The sequence below is a fragment of the Phalacrocorax aristotelis genome, chromosome 4 (assembly GCF_949628215.1).
Source record: "Phalacrocorax aristotelis chromosome 4, bGulAri2.1, whole genome shotgun sequence".
In the NCBI taxonomy this organism is placed as follows: Eukaryota; Metazoa; Chordata; class Aves; order Suliformes; family Phalacrocoracidae; genus Phalacrocorax; species Phalacrocorax aristotelis.
In genome coordinates, this window is record NC_134279.1 from 3,643,056 (window position 1) to 3,662,738 (window position 19,683).

At 40.9% G+C, this 19,683-nt stretch overlaps 1 protein-coding gene across 1 annotated transcript in view; it reads left to right on the top strand.

Annotated features, from left to right (window-relative positions):
• Positions 1-4,341: 4,341 nt before the first annotated feature.
• ANK2 (ankyrin 2) overlaps positions 4,342-19,683 on the top strand; it is a 171,269-nt gene continuing 155,927 nt past the window's right edge. Inside the window, exons 1-2 of the mRNA XM_075090087.1 lie at positions 4,342-4,476; positions 18,035-18,136. Coding sequence (XP_074946188.1) covers positions 4,342-4,476; positions 18,035-18,136 — 237 coding nt within the window. The remainder of the gene's footprint in view (positions 4,477-18,034; positions 18,137-19,683) is intronic.

The following is a 19,683-nucleotide window of genomic DNA, read 5'->3' on the forward strand; positions in this document are numbered from 1 at the left end:
GTTCGGAACAGGCGTGGTATAACATGCCAGACCATACTTCTGTCAAAAAAACAAATAATATGGGGGTGTTCTGGTGAAGTTTAATAATGACTATCTTTACTCAGCTGTATTTAATCTTATCCACAGCTGTATCTCTTCTAATTGTCATGATTAGGAAAACTGTTTAAAGTAGTGTAAAATGTAACGGAATAAGACTCCTACAAATGTACTTAGTGGCTGATTGCGTGAAGCTTGAAGGTACGTTTTGCTGCGCTTAGTGGAAAAGATCTTGCAAGATGCTATTCCCAGAAGCCTGCTGAGGGCTTTGTCTGTTGTTCTCTGTGCTGGCTTTGTGTTGCTGAAAAGCTGATAATCGTAACTGCTGCAGGCTTAGAAAGTCTTCGAGTGATGAAGCCAGAACGTTTCCCAAAGCCTATAGCATGATTTGAAATAGAGAAGGCCACTGATAGTAGTCTTTATATGGTTCTATATTCTTTGCAGAGAGCCTTTTATACTATTAGTGGCCTTTACCAAGGGTTTTGAGCGTGCTGGTCTGCATTTTTTGGCAAATTCTGATCGCTTTGCATTATTTGGGGGGTACAAAAGTGCAAAAGTTGCTGGAGGAAAACTCCCTGCAGGGATGGAATTCTTCTAGCCAATGGAAGTGTTCTAATGAGCCACCGCATCGCGTTAGAATGATGCCAAGGGAAAGAGAGGTATTCTGAAATTGCGGTGAAGCAGAGTAGCATTCTGACAACTTTCAACAAATGAACTGGGGCGGTCCCTTGGTTGATCTAAATAGTACCCCGGTTCTTTGATTTGTTCCCCATTCTCTCGCTGTCAGACAGAATTCCGTGTGCGAAAACTCAGACTCAAAGGTTTATTGGCCAAGAACAAAGCAAGTTGGACGTGTGGATAACTAGGATTTGACTTGGGAAGGGAAGGGAAGACTGGGTTTCTGACAGAAGCACATTACCATAAAATTTCTCTTAAGAAATGAAAATCCTGACACAGTTGATGCTGCCACTTGACAAGGCTAATTTTGGGGAAAACCTGCCAAGGCGAATGAACTGGTTTGCACTTACCGCAAACGCGGTGGCAGACTTGAACACTCAACATGAAGCACAGTGTGATTTTTTTGCCACAAAGGCGTGAGGGCTTGTATACACATTTAAAGCGCAAGTGCAAGGCATAGACTGGAGCAGAAAGGTGGGGTTTTGGACTACTGAGTTCTTCTCACGTTTCTCCTATTGAATCAAGGTTTTGGGGGACAAGATGGATCCTGTCTCGGTTAGCTGCTTGCTCTCCTGGCATCAACACTTAAGTATAGTATATGAGATACTCTGCTGTCTTTCTTACAAGGCATTTTAAAGTGTTTCTGAAGGTTTTCTAGTTAAGGGAACAAGAAAGGTTGGAGTTAGTGTTGCAAAACGATCTGTTGTGCTGCTGAGGAGTAAAAGGTATATTAAAGAGTGGGAAAACAAGTGGATTTAGTGAATTACCTACAGGAGTTTCTTGAAAAATGTTCTGCTTCCCTGTGAAGAGACACAAGGTCATGGGCTTCAGAGCGGTTCTGGCAGTGTAACACAGAGCAGGCTCTGACTTTTCTGCACAGAGGGGAGGACTGAGATGCTTTGGTATGAGTGTCATGCTTGAAAACCGTGCCTTTGTCTTTTGGTTTCTTTGCTGCTGCCTGCTGGGGTATATTTGCAGCCCAAACAACGAGAGCAAAAAAGAGCATGGGAACTTACAAAGATACTGCAACATGTTCCTCCACAGAGGCTTTGAATCCTACATCGTAAGACGTATACTTTGTTGGAATATGATGTCCTAACTAAGTTTGGCAAAAGACGAACGTGTTTGCTTTCTGAGTAATTTGCCCTAATGACTTTGAGCCGTTAGGAGAAACAACAGTAATATTGTTAAAAGGCTCTGGCAGAAAGCTTATCCATTGCTCTTCATCAGATGTCTACACAGATTGTTGCTTTCTGCAAGCGTTACTTCAAAAGCATGTGCGCTACTTGGTTTTTGCCACCCTTTCCCCTTCAGCTGATGCCTTGTTTTGCGCTCTTCTATGTTTTCTAGTATGTTTATTTCACATAAACAGATTGCTCTGTCCAAGGATTTTTAGTTCCAGTTTATGTTGGGACCTTGGTTATATGAACTTTTGTTGGGATTTGGTGGGATTCCTTCTTGCATCCTTTTCCTAACTGCAAGAAGTAGTTATGGCAATGTATATACACCTCAGTCAGAGGGTAATGCCTTGGAAGAGGTGAAGAAAAGCAGTGTCAGCTAATTATGGGAGGACTAGCCCTGCATGAAAATTTCCTAAACATCATGGGTGTCAGTTAAAGGCAGCGACTGCTTCGTGTTGTGGGGACCAAACGTCAAAGGCAGTTGCAATGGTTGAGACCACGGTCGTTCTCAGTACGGTCAGCTTGCATCTGAACCTGCCCGTAGCTAAGAAGTCATGTGTGCACATATTGGATATCATAATGCATAATTTTAACATGAGCTGAAGCCTTTGCTTGTTCATTAGTCATTTTATATTTGATATTCAGGCTGCCTGAATGTAAGATTAAGCATTCCATCTCTTGTATTTGCCAGTTGCTGGCAAAAATGTTGCTGTCGGGGCCATTTTGTAGTTCAGGTTTCATTCGGTTCTGTACAAGTATATAATCACATAACCAAAAGTGACAATGAATTTGGCTGTTTTGTGCATGCGTCTGTCCGGCCTGTATCCATACTAGTTACACATCACAGCGCCTGAGACTCTTCAAAGGAGCTGTATGATCCCGTCCTGGAGCATCCACCAGTCATTGAAACATTACAGAGCCATTTTAAATCTACCTCCCGGTAATTAACACAAAAGAGAGGCCTGTACCGATCGATAATCCTTAAAAGGGGGCTGGGGAGAGCTTGCTGCCTCTGATTATAACTGGCACTGCTGTGAGGGTAACTGGGTAGAAATCAATAGGATGCTATGGACAGCTGCCTGCAGACGTGTATTGCAGTGCTAGCAATAGTTTGAAACCCCAAAGAGAGAAATGCTGGCTAGATGTTACAGTTCTTTGAGGATCACTCTGTTTCTGAGGAATTTTGGGCTTAATTTTTCAAATACGTGCCCAGCTCCACTTACGGGTTGAATGTGCGTTGCGATACACTTGATGGGACTCTGTTACATCCAGACAGGCAGTCTGTCTCCATTACCTCCGTTACCTCCAGCTGTTCCTGAAGCATTTGGAAACTGCTAATTATTTCTCAGCTAACTCTGTGGTTTTTTTGTTTCGGTTTGGGTTTGGGTTTTTTTTATTTCTGCAGTGGGCCTCTTCTGGGATAATGTGTGGATTCCAAAATGCAATCCTCAAAATGATTTTTATCCTGCTGGGTACAATCATGACAACTAACTGAAACCCAGAGGGAATGTCCTTATTCTCAGTTTTGGTGGGTTTTGTGTTTCTTTGTTTGCTTTGGGTTTTGTTGTTGGTAGTTTTCTTTTAATAATTTCTATTCTAACTATTCTAACCCAAACCAAATCAAACCCACAAAAAAAAAGAAACCCACAAAAAACCAAACCCTAAACTGAAACAACAATAAAAATCCAAAACAAGACATGACATAGACAAGATTTCAAGTGATCTGGCATCAGAAATTGCCCTTTTTGGATATATTTGAGCTCCTCCTGAAATTCAACGTGGGGGGATAGATCAATTCCAAAGCAAGCTCATCACATATTATCTGCATGAACGTGAAATACCACGTGAATCACGGGAAAGAAATGGTCATGAAATGTCTACTCAGATATTTTGTCTTGTTTTGTAAATATCAAGTAGATGCAACTTGAGTTAATCATCTTTTTTGAGTTACAAACTCCGAAGGCATTAGCAACATTCTGAAACTTAGTGCTTTATGTAAACACAGAGAGACTGAGAGCGGTAGGGGAAAAAAAATCAAAACATTCAAAGGCATGCAACTGGGTAATTCAATAACCCTCGCATGTAGAGGCATTTCACTCAGTGGGACTTTAACTTTACGTGCTAGGCAGGCTGGCTTTATGCTGGAAAGCAGTTCCCCCCCCACCCCACCCCAACGCCATTTACATGCATAGCTGGCCTGGTAGGTGTAAAAATAGACAGGCAGCGCCTGAATTGGAAATGGTCACCGACTGCTGCCTGCAGTTGCTGGGGTTTCGGGTTCGCTGTGACACAGGACGGCTCGGGAAAGGGAGCCTGGGACGAGCGGCCGGGGAGCGGAGCACTGGCGGGATCCTCATCCCGGATCGTCGGCTGTCCTTCGGGAGCGCTGGGCACCCTGTACGGCACAAGGGCAATCCCGCTTGTAGGCGTTAGCAGAAGAACTGATATGGGCAATGCACCAATTTGCCAGTCGTGTCATTCAGATAAGGGGCTAAGAACACAAGGGAACATGCAGGATTTGGATAAAATCCCTGACTATTATGGATGCAACAGTGAAGAAAGTAAAGATCCTGAAGCCCTGGTAAGTCTCGGCTGAAGAAAACAGGAATCAAAGGGAAGAATTAAGGTCACGGTCGTGCATGTTAGATTTGAAAAGGATCTCTCTGCTCAGCCTGACTCTTCCTTGCTAACTTGCAATATTAAGAGACCTGCTAAATTTTCCATGTTCAAGCTTTGCTTTTGCTATTGTGAGGGATTGTAATTAAAAAAGCAGCTGTCGCTAAGCTGTGCAGTCACTTAAATGTCTTGTCAGCTCCCAAAAGGCTTAGGTATATGGAGAGAAAACACCATCGGTGAAACAAGTCCTTCAAATGAATGGACGTAACCGACTCTCCTGGTTTATGCGACTGCTGTAAATGATCCTGCATCGATCCAGCTCAAAATTTGAACTCAGTAACTTATTTTTATGCTGTTGTCTGTCCATACATGATATTATTCTCTGCGTTTGTAGTAGAGACAGAGCCCCACAGATCTTTGTGCAGATGAGGGTTACAGCGAGCGGGACCAGGCGCACCAAGGGGGTCACGCTGATGACTGCAGGACTTGAGTCAGGCGTGCAGGAAGCGATTGTAACAGTAACGTCAGCATTTGCTCTGCGAACCAGAAGAAAATCGTTGAGATGAATGCTTGTATAATGTCTGTGGCAAATGAAGTGCCTCTTTTCTCCTTTATATTTTCTCCTTTTTTTTTTTCTTCTTCTGGAAATTTGTATTTAAATGGTTATTTCATCCAAACTTGGCAATGAAAGGAGGTAGTGTCAAAAATTCTGGCAGAACAGGAAGAACAGAAAGCCTTTAATGTCGATATAACCAAATATTATGTTCTCTCATATTCATCTAAAATAAAACTGTTCTCAGGTCAATATTAATGCTTTGCACTGGCACGGATTACTGCAGTGCATTATAGGAAGGGTAGCTGAGATGAGCTACGGTGTTCCTAAGGGATGAGGCCACAGGCACTCCCACCAGCATCTCCCAAGCAGTTCTGCTTTGTCCTAGAAAATAATTTTGATGCTGTCTTGGTTTTCTGGTAGGAAACACTTTTGGCTGAAATTTTCTGCCCGGTTCTATTGCTTATTTGACTGACAACGCAGTTGGATCAGTTCTTCAGAAATAAAACTTTCTTTGAGCTAAAACATGAAATTAAACTATTTCTTTGAGCTTTCAGACAATTTTTTTTTCTCCCACCAAGCAGTTTTTGGTTGAATTAACAAATAAGCTCCAGCTTTTCTGATGGGAAATGTGAAGTCAGGGGCACGGGCAATGCAAGCACAGGACTTTGCGGGACAGCGGAGGGGTGGGCAGGCATGATTCTGTTCCTAAATATGTGGATTTCAACAGGCATTCTAGTATTTCCCTTTAGGTGAGTAGCCTGAAGTTATTAGCGAACATATGGAAGTTCCCTGTGACACAAATAAGCAAGCTCTGACCAGTTCGTTCTGAACATACAGTCTCCGAGCTGCCCTTCTGCATAAGGTCAGGTCTTTGAGGAGGCAGGACTGAGCCAAATCGGGCAGCATGTGATCTTTGAGGGGTTGTGTTATTTTTTTTTTTCCCTTTTTTTTTTTTTTTTTCTTCCCCCGGATCCTTTTCAGTCAGCCTTCTGAGCTTTTCATAGCAGGCAGAGATCAGGCACTTTGATAATGTCTTTGATACATTTAATCATAAGATCTTGGCTTTATATGGCCCTGGGAGGAACTGACAGAGTTGCTTTAGAATATGTCTTGATTCAGATGTTACAGTGCTTGGAGGATTACAAAGGAAAATTGCTGTATTTCTCTGAGAAGGTTTACGGCCTCTCATTATATTTATTATTATTATTCCTTACAAAAGGTTTAAAAAAAATTTTTTAAAAAGTGATTGTAAATTAGAAACATCTGCGAAGTTTTGTCCTGAAGGGAGAAATTGTGTATTGTTTTCTTCCCTAAACCAGGAATACAGTGTCCAGCACAATACTTTGTTAGCTATATGTTTCCTGTGCTTTTATACAGCTGTAGCCATGCTCGCTGTCTTGGTCCATGCAAGTGCCGCATCAGGCGGAACATGATGACTCAATGAATCTGATACCAGATTAAAGGTTCAGAATAATTCAGCTGGTATTCAGCCAACTCAAATGGCAAAATTGCTTTGCATAACCTAATCTTTTGTAAACTAAAACCGAATACAGTCTGCTGCTTCAGGCCGATGTTGGTGAAGAGATCGGTAACGTGTCTGTTTGACTATCCTGAATTGTCTATATGTTGCCAAAAAACTTTGTCAAATGGGGAGTTGATACTGAGTTCATACTGGAAACAACAGCAGCATTTAAAAAACCACAACCAATTTCATAATCATATATTATAGATTTAATTACTTTTTTTGATATGCTGAAGCGAAGACATCTCAGATGACAAAACTCTGGGGTTTGTCACATTCACTATATATCAGTGCCCCTCTTTAACTGGGTATTTATTTCCTTTCATATTTGCTTTTGGAAATACATGATCCACTCTTGCTTCACAGTGCTGGAGATATGGCTGGATCATGTTGTGTTTGAGACTGCCTAGGACAGACTGTTCTCTGAGTTTCAGGGCAGCATCACTCAAAACTCCTAGTGGATCATTCAGAGGAGGATTTCTTTCTCCCTGCTCAGGGTAGTGGACTTGACAATGTGGGCTTTTATGTCATTGTACGAGACAGCGGGAGAGTCAATACAGGGAGCCGACTGAAGCAGCGATGCTGAGAAATAAGTGATTTGCAAAATCTTGGGAAATATCTGGGCTTGCAGTGTGTCGGACCCACGCTCCGGCCAGTGCTTTTCACTCCTGTTGCTACAGCAAATGTGAGTGAGTGCCTGGGATTGAAAGCAGAAAGTTTTAAATACTGAAGTAGGCCAGAGCCGTGCATTAGAGTCTTGTAAAAGAGGGGCTTACAGGCGGTGCAAGATGCAGCCGAAGAGCTATTCGTTCTGGGTATTGTAGACATTTCCCTTGAAGCGAGATAAACTGCTTTTAGGAAGTAACCCTTTTCATTATTTTTATGACTTGATGCCATAAGGAGCCTACGTGGCCTCCTTGAATTAGAGGTGTAGCTTTTATACAGGTGAAGTTAGGCAAAAGTAGTGCCTCTCTGCTGCCCAGAGCTGAACTGTTTGAAATTTAGGCCCAGGATTACATGAATTTGGTTTTATAGGTAGCATTTAGTTGGGAATTAAGGGGAAATAATGCTTAATATCACGACCAATATGCAAGCAGCAAATGTTGTGGTTAATGAAGCGAAGGGTTTTGTGTGGTTTAGATATGCTTCAAGTGTAAGTCCCCAGCTGATTGGGGATAAACTAACGTGAAGAGAGAAAAGGAAATTATTGGTGCTGGGGTACGATGCTATTTGTGTGAATACTTAAAAAAACCCTTAGAAATGAAACATGGTTTCTTTCCACAATAGACAAAATGAAAAATTTTTCATTTCCTACTTCACTGTCTGTTTTACCTTTCTGTCCATGTAAGGTCTTTACGATGAGTCTTGCTGTCAGAACTGGCCTTGAATTAGAAACTGCTGCACTTCAGTAACACCCGTTTTGTTTGCATCTATTTTAGTCCATCTCAAAGGAACGTGAAATGATTTTTTTTCTGTTTAAATATCAGTAAGTTTGAATCAATGGGCCATCAGTTAACGGTGTTAGGTAAGTGGAGCTGTTTGATTCTTTAGAACCGATGGTGTTAGCACGTTTCTTTTATTAGAGAATGTCCCTCTGACAGTAAGACAAGGGATGGAAAGGGATGAAAAATTAACGAGAGCGATAGAATTATCCGTCAACAGTCGGTCATAAACTTCACCTACAGGCTAGATTTTTGTTAAGGCTAGTTGTCACTCTGCTAGACATGCTTGGAATGGCATCCTAATTCTTTCTAGAGGTGTTCTAGCATTATTACCTCTCTATTTAGGAACATCATTAGTAATGGAAACTTGCCATGGAAACCACTTAAATGCCTGCCAAGTTCTAAAGTGGTTACTAACACCTCAAAATCTCAATATAGGGTGTGCAGATGATCCCAAATATTTTTTCCTTCCTTTAGTTATTATTCAGTTCCTTTAGTGGAAATCTTTGGTTCCCTATCAGTATTTAAGAGGCTTCAGTAAACGTGTGTGTTGAGTAGGAGAATTAAGACTGATCTGGTTCATTTGAACATATCCTGGATCCTGGTTGTTTCAGGAAATGACTAAATGATACTTTCACTCGAATTCCAGCACAGGAAACTTTCCCATTAAACAATACAATTATCCATTTCTATTTTTAGAGTAGTTTAAAAGTCTTATTCAAAGACACAAAGATTTTTCTAGGTTTTAGGATTACTCAGACTATGGTAAAAGCTTTCATTTGGGTTTTGGTTTGTTGGTTTTTGGGGGATTTTCTAGTTTGGGGTTTTTTTTTTTTTCCTTTCTTCCTTTTTTAAAAAATCCAGGCTATGTTTTTCAGGCGCTTTTGAGATTCTGTGTTTTAGATTCACACTGATGAGTATAAATCTGACTTACACATACTGTTTCCAAGGTGGGACTTATACCAAAATGTTTGGTACATGAATAGCCCGGCGGGACACCAGGGATTACACATGCCTCAAGTTCAGCTAGCACTGAAGTGCTGTTCCGGATTAGAACCCTCTTACTGATGGTACTTTATATTTTACAATCGGCATGGGTTAAAATAACTTCTATAATTTCAAATGCTTTATTTGGAAGGAACATACAGCTGGGCAAAATACTTTTATTCTGTTCTTTTTCAGAGAAAACTATGCAGTTTTGCCTCAGTTCTCACAAATCCTTCATTGACATAGTAAAAGTCAGCTGGCAGCGAGTCCAGCATGACAAATTAATGAATGTAGTGGGAGGACTCCTACAGATGTCTGTGGCAGCTAAGGATCATAAGGGGTTTAGAGAAGACATTTGCTTCTTGGCTCAAGTGAGAGTTGATTTTTACATTAGTTTTCTCTTCCGCTGCTGCTGTATTTGCTAATATTAGCCCAAACTCAGGAACACAGTTAAGTGTGTATTTAAATCCGTCCTGTAGCAAAGAACTTAAACCTGTTCAGTTTGAGATTAATTGAACTTAAAGATGTGGTAAAGATTAAGCATATGCTAGAGTGTTTTGCCTAACGTAGCCCTTTATCGTCCTTATTTTCCTCCTGGTTAAAACCAAGGCAAAGCAGATTAAACATTTGTACATCCCAGTGGAAAGGTAAGAGTGACTGGATGGCTGGTATCCTGCAAGCGCTGGAATTTCAAGGAGGAGTTTGCAAAAGATTCGAAGTTGTGGAAATACAGCAACCAGCATAAAATGAAAGTAATCCCTTACAAATAATTGGGAATTTTCCCATCAATATCAAAAGATAGCATAGTTGATGCCTGGCTTTTCCATCAGTAAAAATGAGAAGGGTGCATAAGCATGTAATAACTTCCAGTTGTGGCTGTCTGGAGCAAGCTTGTAGCAGGAACTGGTATTCAGATAAAGCTGGTAGCTAGGCATAGTTTCCTCCTCCTTGCGTTACTCAGAAATGAGTGTTTGTTCGGGTAACGTAACAGCATTAAGAAACTTTCTAAATATCAAGTGCAGCTTTCTGGGAATGGTCTTCATAGTAAGATATAAAACTACTACAAAACTATCATATGCAAATATTAAAATTACTGGAAGAAGCTTTTCAATTCAACAGTTACTAAAAGTATGTTGGAATCATAATGCATTTGTGACTTTATACTGTGCATAAATCGTAATGCATTCCTCAACCTAGGTTTATTTTCTTAGCTTCTTTTTTTGCCACGACTCTTTCCATCTCCAGTCATACCAGTGAAATTAATTTCTTAAGGACGCTCTAAGTCTTGAATATCGTTACACACGATATCTCCTTTGGGTTGCAGCCTCTCCTTCCGACATAAGAAAGCTTTTACCAGTATGTATAATAAATGCAGACAACATTAGTCTTCCCCCACCCACTTTGGCACTGTATAATTCTGGCTCCTACACATGTTAGTAGGTCTAATCACAGAATCCCAGACTGGTGGGGGCTGGAAGGGCCCTCTGGGGCTCATCCTGTCCCCCACCCCCTGCATGAGCAGGCACCCCCAGAGCAGGGGGCACAGGACCGCGGCCGGGCGGGGGGTGGATGTCTCCAGGGAAGGGACCCCACAGCCTCTCTGGGCAGCCTGTGCCCCTGCTCTGGCACCCGCACAGGGAAGGGTTTTTTTCTAATGAGAGACTATTGGTGCTGAAGAACACAGGACATGCCAAAGGGGTCACTTCTGAATCCAGTCAACTCTATCGCAGGTTTCTGTGTTTAAATACGTGCAAACTAGTTTTGGTTTGAAATCACTGAATGTTTTAATCCTGGGCCATGTGCAGCACAAGAGCTTTTCCTTTTCTTGAATCTGTTTCACCGTCTTGTTATTACGTGATACTTTTTGCTGTAAATAGCAGTGGTCTTTATGCCAAAGTGCGGGCCTGTGTCCATACTGTATGCAACACTATAGCGAGGGAAACTCCAGCCACCGTTCCAGCTCAGCGCTGGTAAAAGCGCTGCCATCTTCCGTCTTCTTCATGACATTCTATGATTGATTGGCCTAAATATTCAAAGCACCTTGAATTATTCAGGTGTATAGTATGTACTTAAAAGGCTATTTTTCTGGTTTCTGACCATCATCATCAACCTAGAGAGATAGATCCCTGAGATTAAAATAATTAACTGCTAGATGCTACTGGCTACGTCTTGGTAGAGAGTATGTAACTTGCTAGTGATCTCTTGTCTCTGAAAGCTCGCCTTCCTCTTCACATGTCACAGTTCCTATGATCCAGCTTCTCATTTCTTAAAAAAAATGTTAGTTTATTGTAAGGTCAGTTGTGTCTTTTCCCTGGATAAGGTGATGCTTTCGGTTATGGGAAAGAGAGGTTTGTTTAGTTAAGACAGCTATTTTAGAATTGTGGGCTTTTCAACTCTTTCAAGTTCAAATTCAAATTGTTTAAGAAATTCTATTCATGCAAAGGTACACAGCAGGATGGATTAGATCTGAAATGCCTGTACATGCTTGAATGGGAAAAGGTGTGTGATAAAAATGCTTTTTTGAAATTGAAATAAGAAAATTGGGCATGTTGTTCACCCAGGAATTTAGGTACCAACATTTCTTTAAGGTCTGCGATTTAATCTGTCTTCCTTCAGGTCTCCCAGTAAATTAATGGGAGGAAAGCATACATTTTTACAAGCGAAGGAAGCGGCTATGAAAGTAAAGCACTTTTGTATTTCTCTTCTTTCAGATGAATGTTATTTCATTAAAGGCTGGGAAAATATGTTTCCATTATGACTGTTGTTATCTCATTTAACTCATTTACCGGTGATGGATTGCCGAGCCTGTGCCATTGCAAGATTTAGCTCACGTTCTGGCATGCGTATCAGAATTGCAGGCTGAGACTCTGCTGTGGCAGTTTAATTAAAAAACAAAAATAAATCCTTTGCCATCTCGCAGTCATAGCTGCATCTTAGGCTTGCGGTTCACGTCATCGCCGTTGTTCTGTTGTGACGCCCTTTGGAGATCAGCAGCACTTTCAGCTCGATTAAAAAAAAAAAAAAATCAGGGTACAAAAGATAAAGCGCGAGCCGCTGAAAAACCAGCCCACAAGGCTTACAGCAACTGTTCCATGAGGAAGAAGCGTTCCTTTGGAGGTCCCATCTTTTACATTTGAATGCTGGTATGGAAAAAGCTACCATACTGGCCAAAAGTATGTATGCGACAAATGAGTTGGGTAATGGTAACACCTCATCTGTGCCGCTTTCAGAGTTGCACCCAATGAAATGATGGCTGGTTCGAACAGATGGTTTCTGAAATCAGAGAATAACCAAGCCAATTGGGACAAAATTTAGTGGTTATCTCAAGGGTAGGAGCATAAATTGGCACTCTAGAAGGTATGGCATAATAAAAACTTAATGGACTGCGCTTACACATCTGTCATTTCCCCCCCTGCGTCTTTTAAGTACTGAAAAACATTAGGAAGCCATGAAAACCTGAGTTTAGATTATGCAGCTTTCCTTCTGCAGTGAGCGTGAATTCTTAACTCCAGGTATTACCTGAATGTATTAACATGATGAGCCACCAGTCAATTAAGAGTTTTTGAAATGAAGAAGAGTTAACAAGCCACCAGGATTTTATGAATTATAGAAACAGCTGTTGGACAGACACTGCCTCACAACTCTGAAGTTTGTAAATGGCATTAACACTGTCAGATAACCCTGAAGACTGCCATATCGGCAAATTCTGTCTTAATGCTGATTTTATGAGCAATAATAATACAGGATTCAATTTAACATTAAAGTTTCTGTAACTGTTAATGATTTGAGTTTCTTGACTTATATAAAGCTTACAGGTTAATAGCAGGTGTTGCTCACCTCCTGATTAGGGCCAGCCTCTTCAAAACTTAGAGCTAAATAAATTTTCTCCATAAAATCCAAGTAATAGGTCCCAGAGTTGATGCTCGAAAGGTAAGTTTAAAACGGTTATTAGTATTCAGGTACACACTTCAATACACATACGACCCAAAATGTTAAATTAAGGTGCAGAGCTACAGTTCGGTTATTATACAGCAGTTTTGAATTCTGTTTTTGCTGTCATTCAAGTATTAAACTGGATTTAACAGATGAGAATTGTGCAGTAGGCCTTGTTGCTAGGCTCCGTTCTCCCACAGAGATATTTGTGATTATGGACAGGCTGGGGTCATTCACCCTATTTGGAGAGGGCAAAATACCAAAGCAACCTGCACGAATAATGTTACTATAGACATGATTTCAAATAAGTGTTTGTATAACGTTATTATGAAAGTGTCTTCTGAAAAACTGAAGCCTCCTACTCCCCCAGTTTTTCCTCCTTATGCACGAAGCTGGCTTTCAGCAGCAAATTTGAACATGTAGAGAAATTCCTCTGAGTTTGGTACGGCATATGATTTCAACGCTATGCATCACGATTCATTTTTGCACACCTCTCTACAAAACGCCTTTGAGAAACAGGGGTGTTCTATGTGCGGTAAGTGGTGTGGTATGCTGCGAGGCCCGAAAGGCAACTGGAGCGAGGATGGGGGAACCAGAAGGGAAGGTTTCCCACCACTTGAATAAAATAGTAACTTCCATGTATGATTTAATTACTGAGATTTCCTGAGCTATACGTTTCAAATTCAGACAAAATTCTGGCATTTCAATTAGCAAGAAAGAAGTTGAGTTCACAGCCTTTCAGTCATTTAAAGAAAAAAATCATATATTCACACGATCATTATATTTTTTTATGCAATGTCTGACAACTAGGTACTTAGAACGCGTTTGCATTCTGCTGTGAGCGTACTTAAGGTTATAGCAATATCTTCAACATTGTAGCTTGTTTATAGTGCTTTGAAAATTCTCATTTCTGGCTGAAATTACTTATCCTCAACCAAAAGGTAAAGAAGAGAAGTTAAGTTGAAAGATAGGAGCTTTCTATAAGAGTAAATAACAACAATTATTCCTTAGAAATATGTAGCATGTATTAGAATGGCATTGCAAACAGGGTTTTTTTAAAAAAGTAGTTATCAAAGACTTGTTGTACTCTCTCACTGCATATGTATTGGAATTTTTGTTTGGTGGTGGGTTTTGTTTTGTTTTGGGTTTTTTTTTTTTACAGTGACTGATGTATTTCTCTTTGACCAATATTTGGTATCTGTAGAACTACAACTAAATAGCCCAGATTCAATCACAACTGTAGTGAAAAGAAAACTTCTCTGTGGAGCTGTCAAATATTAGCTCCTGTTAGTGGTGCGTTTTTCACAGAGCAGTTTGGATATCTGAAAGTAGCACAGTAGAAGCAGCTTGTTAAGCCCACAGATTGCGGGTTCATTCCATACCATAAAATAAGTATTCTTCAGTCCTTCATATCTTATTCTAATAACGCATTGATAAGGCTGCCCAGCCGTAGTGGCGACACGTAAACGAAGTGATCCTTAATTCTGACTGACCTGAACCGCGCGTGGCACGTAGAGATGCCAGCTGAGACTTTGCAAATTAACAGCTCAGCGTTGGCGTTTCCCAGATTGCAAGCCGCTCGTGTTCACGTGGTTGCTGGTAGGTGCTTAAGGCATGCTCTCCTCTTGCGCACCTTTCTTGTCCTTATTGGTAGAGCACTTGGTTTTGAGCGTGATCTGCATAGGTGTGTGCAACTCCTAACGAGAAGTCTCAGGGGTGTGTGCATAGGAGGAGATGATGTGATAAGTGTCATACGCTGCAAAGGGCTCTGGCTCCATGTCGTTACCTTCTTTCTTGTAAAGACATTATCTTCAAATGGCAGTTTGTTGACAGTGTGTCTTCACCAGTCAACAAGCCAGTAAAGACCAACGTGCCAGCTTCTGTGCCACTGAAATGCATCATGAATTTCACTAAAAATCTACCTGTAAGGAAGCAAAATATTTCATGAGATTACTCTATCAATTGGAAAAGCCCACAGATCAAAAATCTCAGTTTCCCAGCATGGTGAGGCTACAGAAAACTGCTGCTGTTGACTACTGAGGCAATTGTGTCAGACTGGATTTGAATTTGTAATGTGCTAAAGTGAATAAATTGCTGAGACAGTAGTACGGACAAAAATGCTTTTTAAAGACCTTAACAGGTGGGGGGAAAGGACAAACTACTGATGACCTACTGAAAAATTAGAGCTGACAAACCAGGAAAGAAAATACAGATCTGAGTACTCCGAAATTCTAGGACTTCTAAGCTTTCAAACACAGTGCTGAATCTTTTGAGTATTTGACGGAAGCCCTCACTGATATTTGTGTGTGAATTGTACATGAAGCAGCTGAATTGCTGCTTCCTGTCTTTTATTTGTGTGTTTAAGGTTGATATAAATGAGAGCATCGTACAAGTCTCTGAGAAGCTAATTTGAAATAGGAGAGGCCAGAAAACGCCAGACTATGAAGAGATGGGTGCAATCATATTCATCTAATAGGAGATCAGTACATGTTACAGTGAGAAAATTCATAAAACTCCAAAGATCATGTAGGCTAGGTTTTTCAAAGGCACCCAAATGAAGCATCGAGATTTCATTGTGTTTCACTGGGATTTTAGCAGTTTTGTTCCTCTCCTATTCACAGTCAAGCTCTGTTATTTCAGAGTGAGGATATACACAGCGAGAGATGCTTCTGGAATAAAAGTGCCTGTGCAGGGAGTTAATCATGAAGAGTTAGTTCATAATAACTCTGCATGTAAACAAGAAGTTCATATTCTGCATTTTGATTGATATTTGGGTGTACAGAATGTGTCCTGAAGTGATGTGCACTGCAGTAATTTAATTTTGAGGTAACAAAAGTAGGGTTCATGAAAATGAGAACCTCTCTTGAAAGCGCTGCTTGCATCTTCTTAGCCAGGAACAAATGGGATGTAGTTGTATGGGCTCAGCTACAGCCTGAGCTTCCCACAATAATTGAGACTTCAACGTTTTCAGCCTTTCACGTTACTCTGCATGAAAGAAAAGCAAGCAATGATTGATTGATCCCTGATAAAACAGAAGTAGTAGATGTTCATTTATTGTATCATTCTCATTTAGCCTTTTAGAAGTATAAAACCAGATGACTGCAGTTTTGGCATGGTAAGGTATTGTAGAAGTAGTAAAGCATGAAAAAAAATGTGGAAAAGGAAGGTAAAATCCTACTGAGGGCAAGGATGCTTTCCCCATTAATTTCAAGAGTGTCCAGATTTACCCCTCACATGCACAAATGCTTGTTCTTTGCTAACGTTTTTACCAAGACAGTTGATTTTTCAAGGACTTTTAATCATGAAAGTATAATTTTGTGTCTTTACGTGCACATCCGCATCCCAGGAGACGGTGCAGTGCTAATAGCTATCCTTCCGTCGTAAAAGGGATCTCTTTCAAGTACCTGTCAGAATCTGCTCCCGCGTCAAGCCTCATCCAAATGCTTCCCTGACTGAAGCCTGGAGCTATAAAAGGGTTCTGTCAACGTGAATTCCTGCGCTACCTTCCCCTTCACCCTGCTGCGTGTTTAGAAAGATGGTCTGTTTTCTTAACAGTAAAAGATGCGGAAAATGTGCTGAAGTTTGCTGAAAGGAATTTAAAAGGAAATATTTTTGTCTTGGCATGTAGCGCAGTTGTAAGAAGAATCACTTTGATGACATCCATCTGTTGCAGATTAAAATAGGTTGGAATCGGGGATTGTGAAGTGAGGTAGTGCAGCGCGATCAGTAGGGTGACCAAAATAAGCGCATCGAAACGGGTTGGGTGGCTGAAATAAATTGCTTTGTCAACCAGTGTTAATAAGCTGGAAGCGGGAAGCTTTTAGGATGCTCTCACGACGTGTAAGGATGGTTTTCACCCAGTGTTTCTGACAGGGCGGAGAAATTAGGTGAGAAGGATGCTCAGTCGGAGGTGTTTCAGTGGAACACCAAGTACCGGTCCAGTGGTGTGCATGCCCTCTGGTCCCTGCCTAATCACGTCCCCACAAAACAGGCTTTTACAATTATTTATTTGCTTTTTGACACTCACTCTTACTCTATTTATTTATTTCGAGTGTGAGAATCATTACTTTCTCTGTGTGCGGCCCCAAATGCATATGCTGTTTAATCGTTACTTTTATTGTACAACTTGCAGTTGCATTAGCAGCCAATTTACCTCGTGTAGGTTCATGTGCGGGTGACCATCAAAGTACGTTCTGGTTTCAAAAAGCCCACATAATTGCATGCCATAATCATAGATAAAGGCAAGAAGGCTGATGCATTTCACGCTTCCTTGCTTAACAGTACACACCACGACCTAAATGAAAAATGCAGACATGATTTTTTTTTTTTTTAAACCCGTAGATGCTAATGGGGCTTTAAATGCGAATAGTTTAGGAGTTGAGCATGTTTATGTTACCCTTGATTTAGACACTCCAGACCTGAGGACGTCGTCCGCTTTGTTGTATGGGCAGCTATACTTGCAGTGCTGCTCGCTTTTGTGGGACTTCTTTATTTTTCATTTCACGTGCCCTGCTTCCGTGTCACAGGTGATAAAATATAGCTGTAGGGCTTTTTTTGCTGTCAGATATTGTTTTTTCTCTAGCGTGTACCTCTGTGTTAAGCCAGTGTGTGAGCATGAAGATAAACTGTAGTGGCGTAACTTTTTATGCCGAGTACAAATCCAAAGCCAATTTATGTGTTCTTAAGTAGCATAGCCAATAGCAGGATTGGTCAGTTATTTTCTAGAGTTTCCAGAGTGTGTGTGCATATGTGCATGTATAAAATTCCAGAAAACTATGGCTAGCAATTTGAGGCACATTTTTTTTTTCTTGTTGCTAATATCAGTAACTATGATTTCTGGTTTTTTTTTCTTTGATTCTTGCTAAATGTTGACCTTTGGTAATTATTGCACTCGTTTGCTCACTCTGACAGGACTGCAGTTCTTTTGTGCCAGTATCGCCTTGTTTAAGTACGTGTATGCTAATTAATGCAGATATAATGCAAAGTCAGCTTTCTGCAGAAACCTTTTACTGGTGATGAAGTTCTGCTTGCTTTTAAGCTAACTACAGATTGTTCTTTTTTTTTCCTTCTTATCTTTTTACAGTCTGACAGCAATGCAAGCTTCCTCCGAGCTGCCAGGGCTGGCAATCTGGACAAAGTAGTGGAATACCTGAAAAGTGGAATAGACATTAACACATGTAATCAGGTAAGATATTTGAAGGGCGGAAATTTGCAAGAGCAAGTTGCAAGTAACCCCCCTCAGAATCTAGTTTTTTCAGGCTGCTTCACACAGATGTTGTGATTCACCTCAAGCTATGGTTTCAGTCTTGTTCTTCAGTGGTATCTTTCTACAGGGAGCTGATGATGTCTATAAAATTGTGCTGTGTTTAGTAAAGCTTCGTGTAAGCCTTTCTGGACTCCTCTTTCTTGCCAGTGTCCTGCAGGTAGGGGTGTATGTTAGTGAAGTACCTACAATCGAAACTTAAGGTGCGCTTTGGTAGCGTAACGCTCATGGACCTGCTGTTGTGAAGTTCCGGTTCTCATGGGAGCAGTGAGCACTAGATAGAGTTGTATTCTTCAAAATACTCAAGTTATGCCAAAAAGAAGTCTAGCTGAGGAAGTTATGTAGTATTTTTTGGACACGATACAGGTAAATACTATGATAAAACATGCCTGGATATCAAGTTGAAGGTTCTCGGTGATTTCGGTTGGTTTCTTTGCAGAAAGCTGCAGTTGAGATGTCGTGAGGCGTCTGCGTTCAGCAAACCCCACCTCACTCCCAGTCTGCTTGGTTTTGTGTTGCTGTGGCAGAGTGAGATTGAACTCTGCCGGAACGGGAGGCGTGGAGGGCTGAGGCCCACCGTTACCCCCTTTTCTTTCCCATATTGAGAGTCTCTCATTCTTTTATTTGTCTGGAGAAGTGAGACTATGCCAGCGCTCACATTTTTTTGCTCTCTTAGTTATTGCTGTTTATTTATTGTATCCATTTATTAATTGTAATGAGGCATGCCCATTTAATGGAATGCCCCATTTTAATGAAAGAGATGCCTTTCTCCAGGGAACTTGCGTTGCAGATAGGGCTTGAAGAGCAATAGGTATTACAACAAATTGACAGATGAGCAGAGGATGGCAGTGAGATGACTGTCATTAATAAACTCCACAGCATGCCAGCTTCAGGTTTTGGTTTTGTTGGGGTTAGTTTTTTTTGTTTTGGCTTGGTTTTTTAAAGCTATTTTGAAGGCCTCTCTTCTCCCTCTCATAGGAGTTTAGTTTCAAAGAAAGTTCCGAATTTCTTGTTGCAAACATTTGTCCAAAGGACGGTGTGGACTGGCGTCCTTGGCAGAGCCCAGGAAGAAGTTGAAAGCCATGTATAAAAAAAACCGGTACCTTCAGCTTAGATGTGAAGACATCGCTTGGAAGTTTAAAAGTGAGGTGTGCTTAGATGGCTAAGAAAAGTGAAGCTGAGAGAGACCAACTTGGTTTCTCAGGCAACAGTTTGCAAAGGCGAACGCGGTAGTGTGTGAGTGGATTTCAAAACTGAATTGGAAAACATTTTTCAGTCAACTAAGGAAGCTTGTAAACACTATTTTTTATATATATATTCAGTGTAATATGTTTAAGCCCCGTAGCATGGGGACGTTTTTAAGAGCCTGGGCTTTCTGTCATACCTAGAGCGAGGGTCCTCTTCCAGGACACGCTCTCATACGTATGGTAGCAATTGCAATAACTTAAAAAAAAGAAATTGCAAGTCTA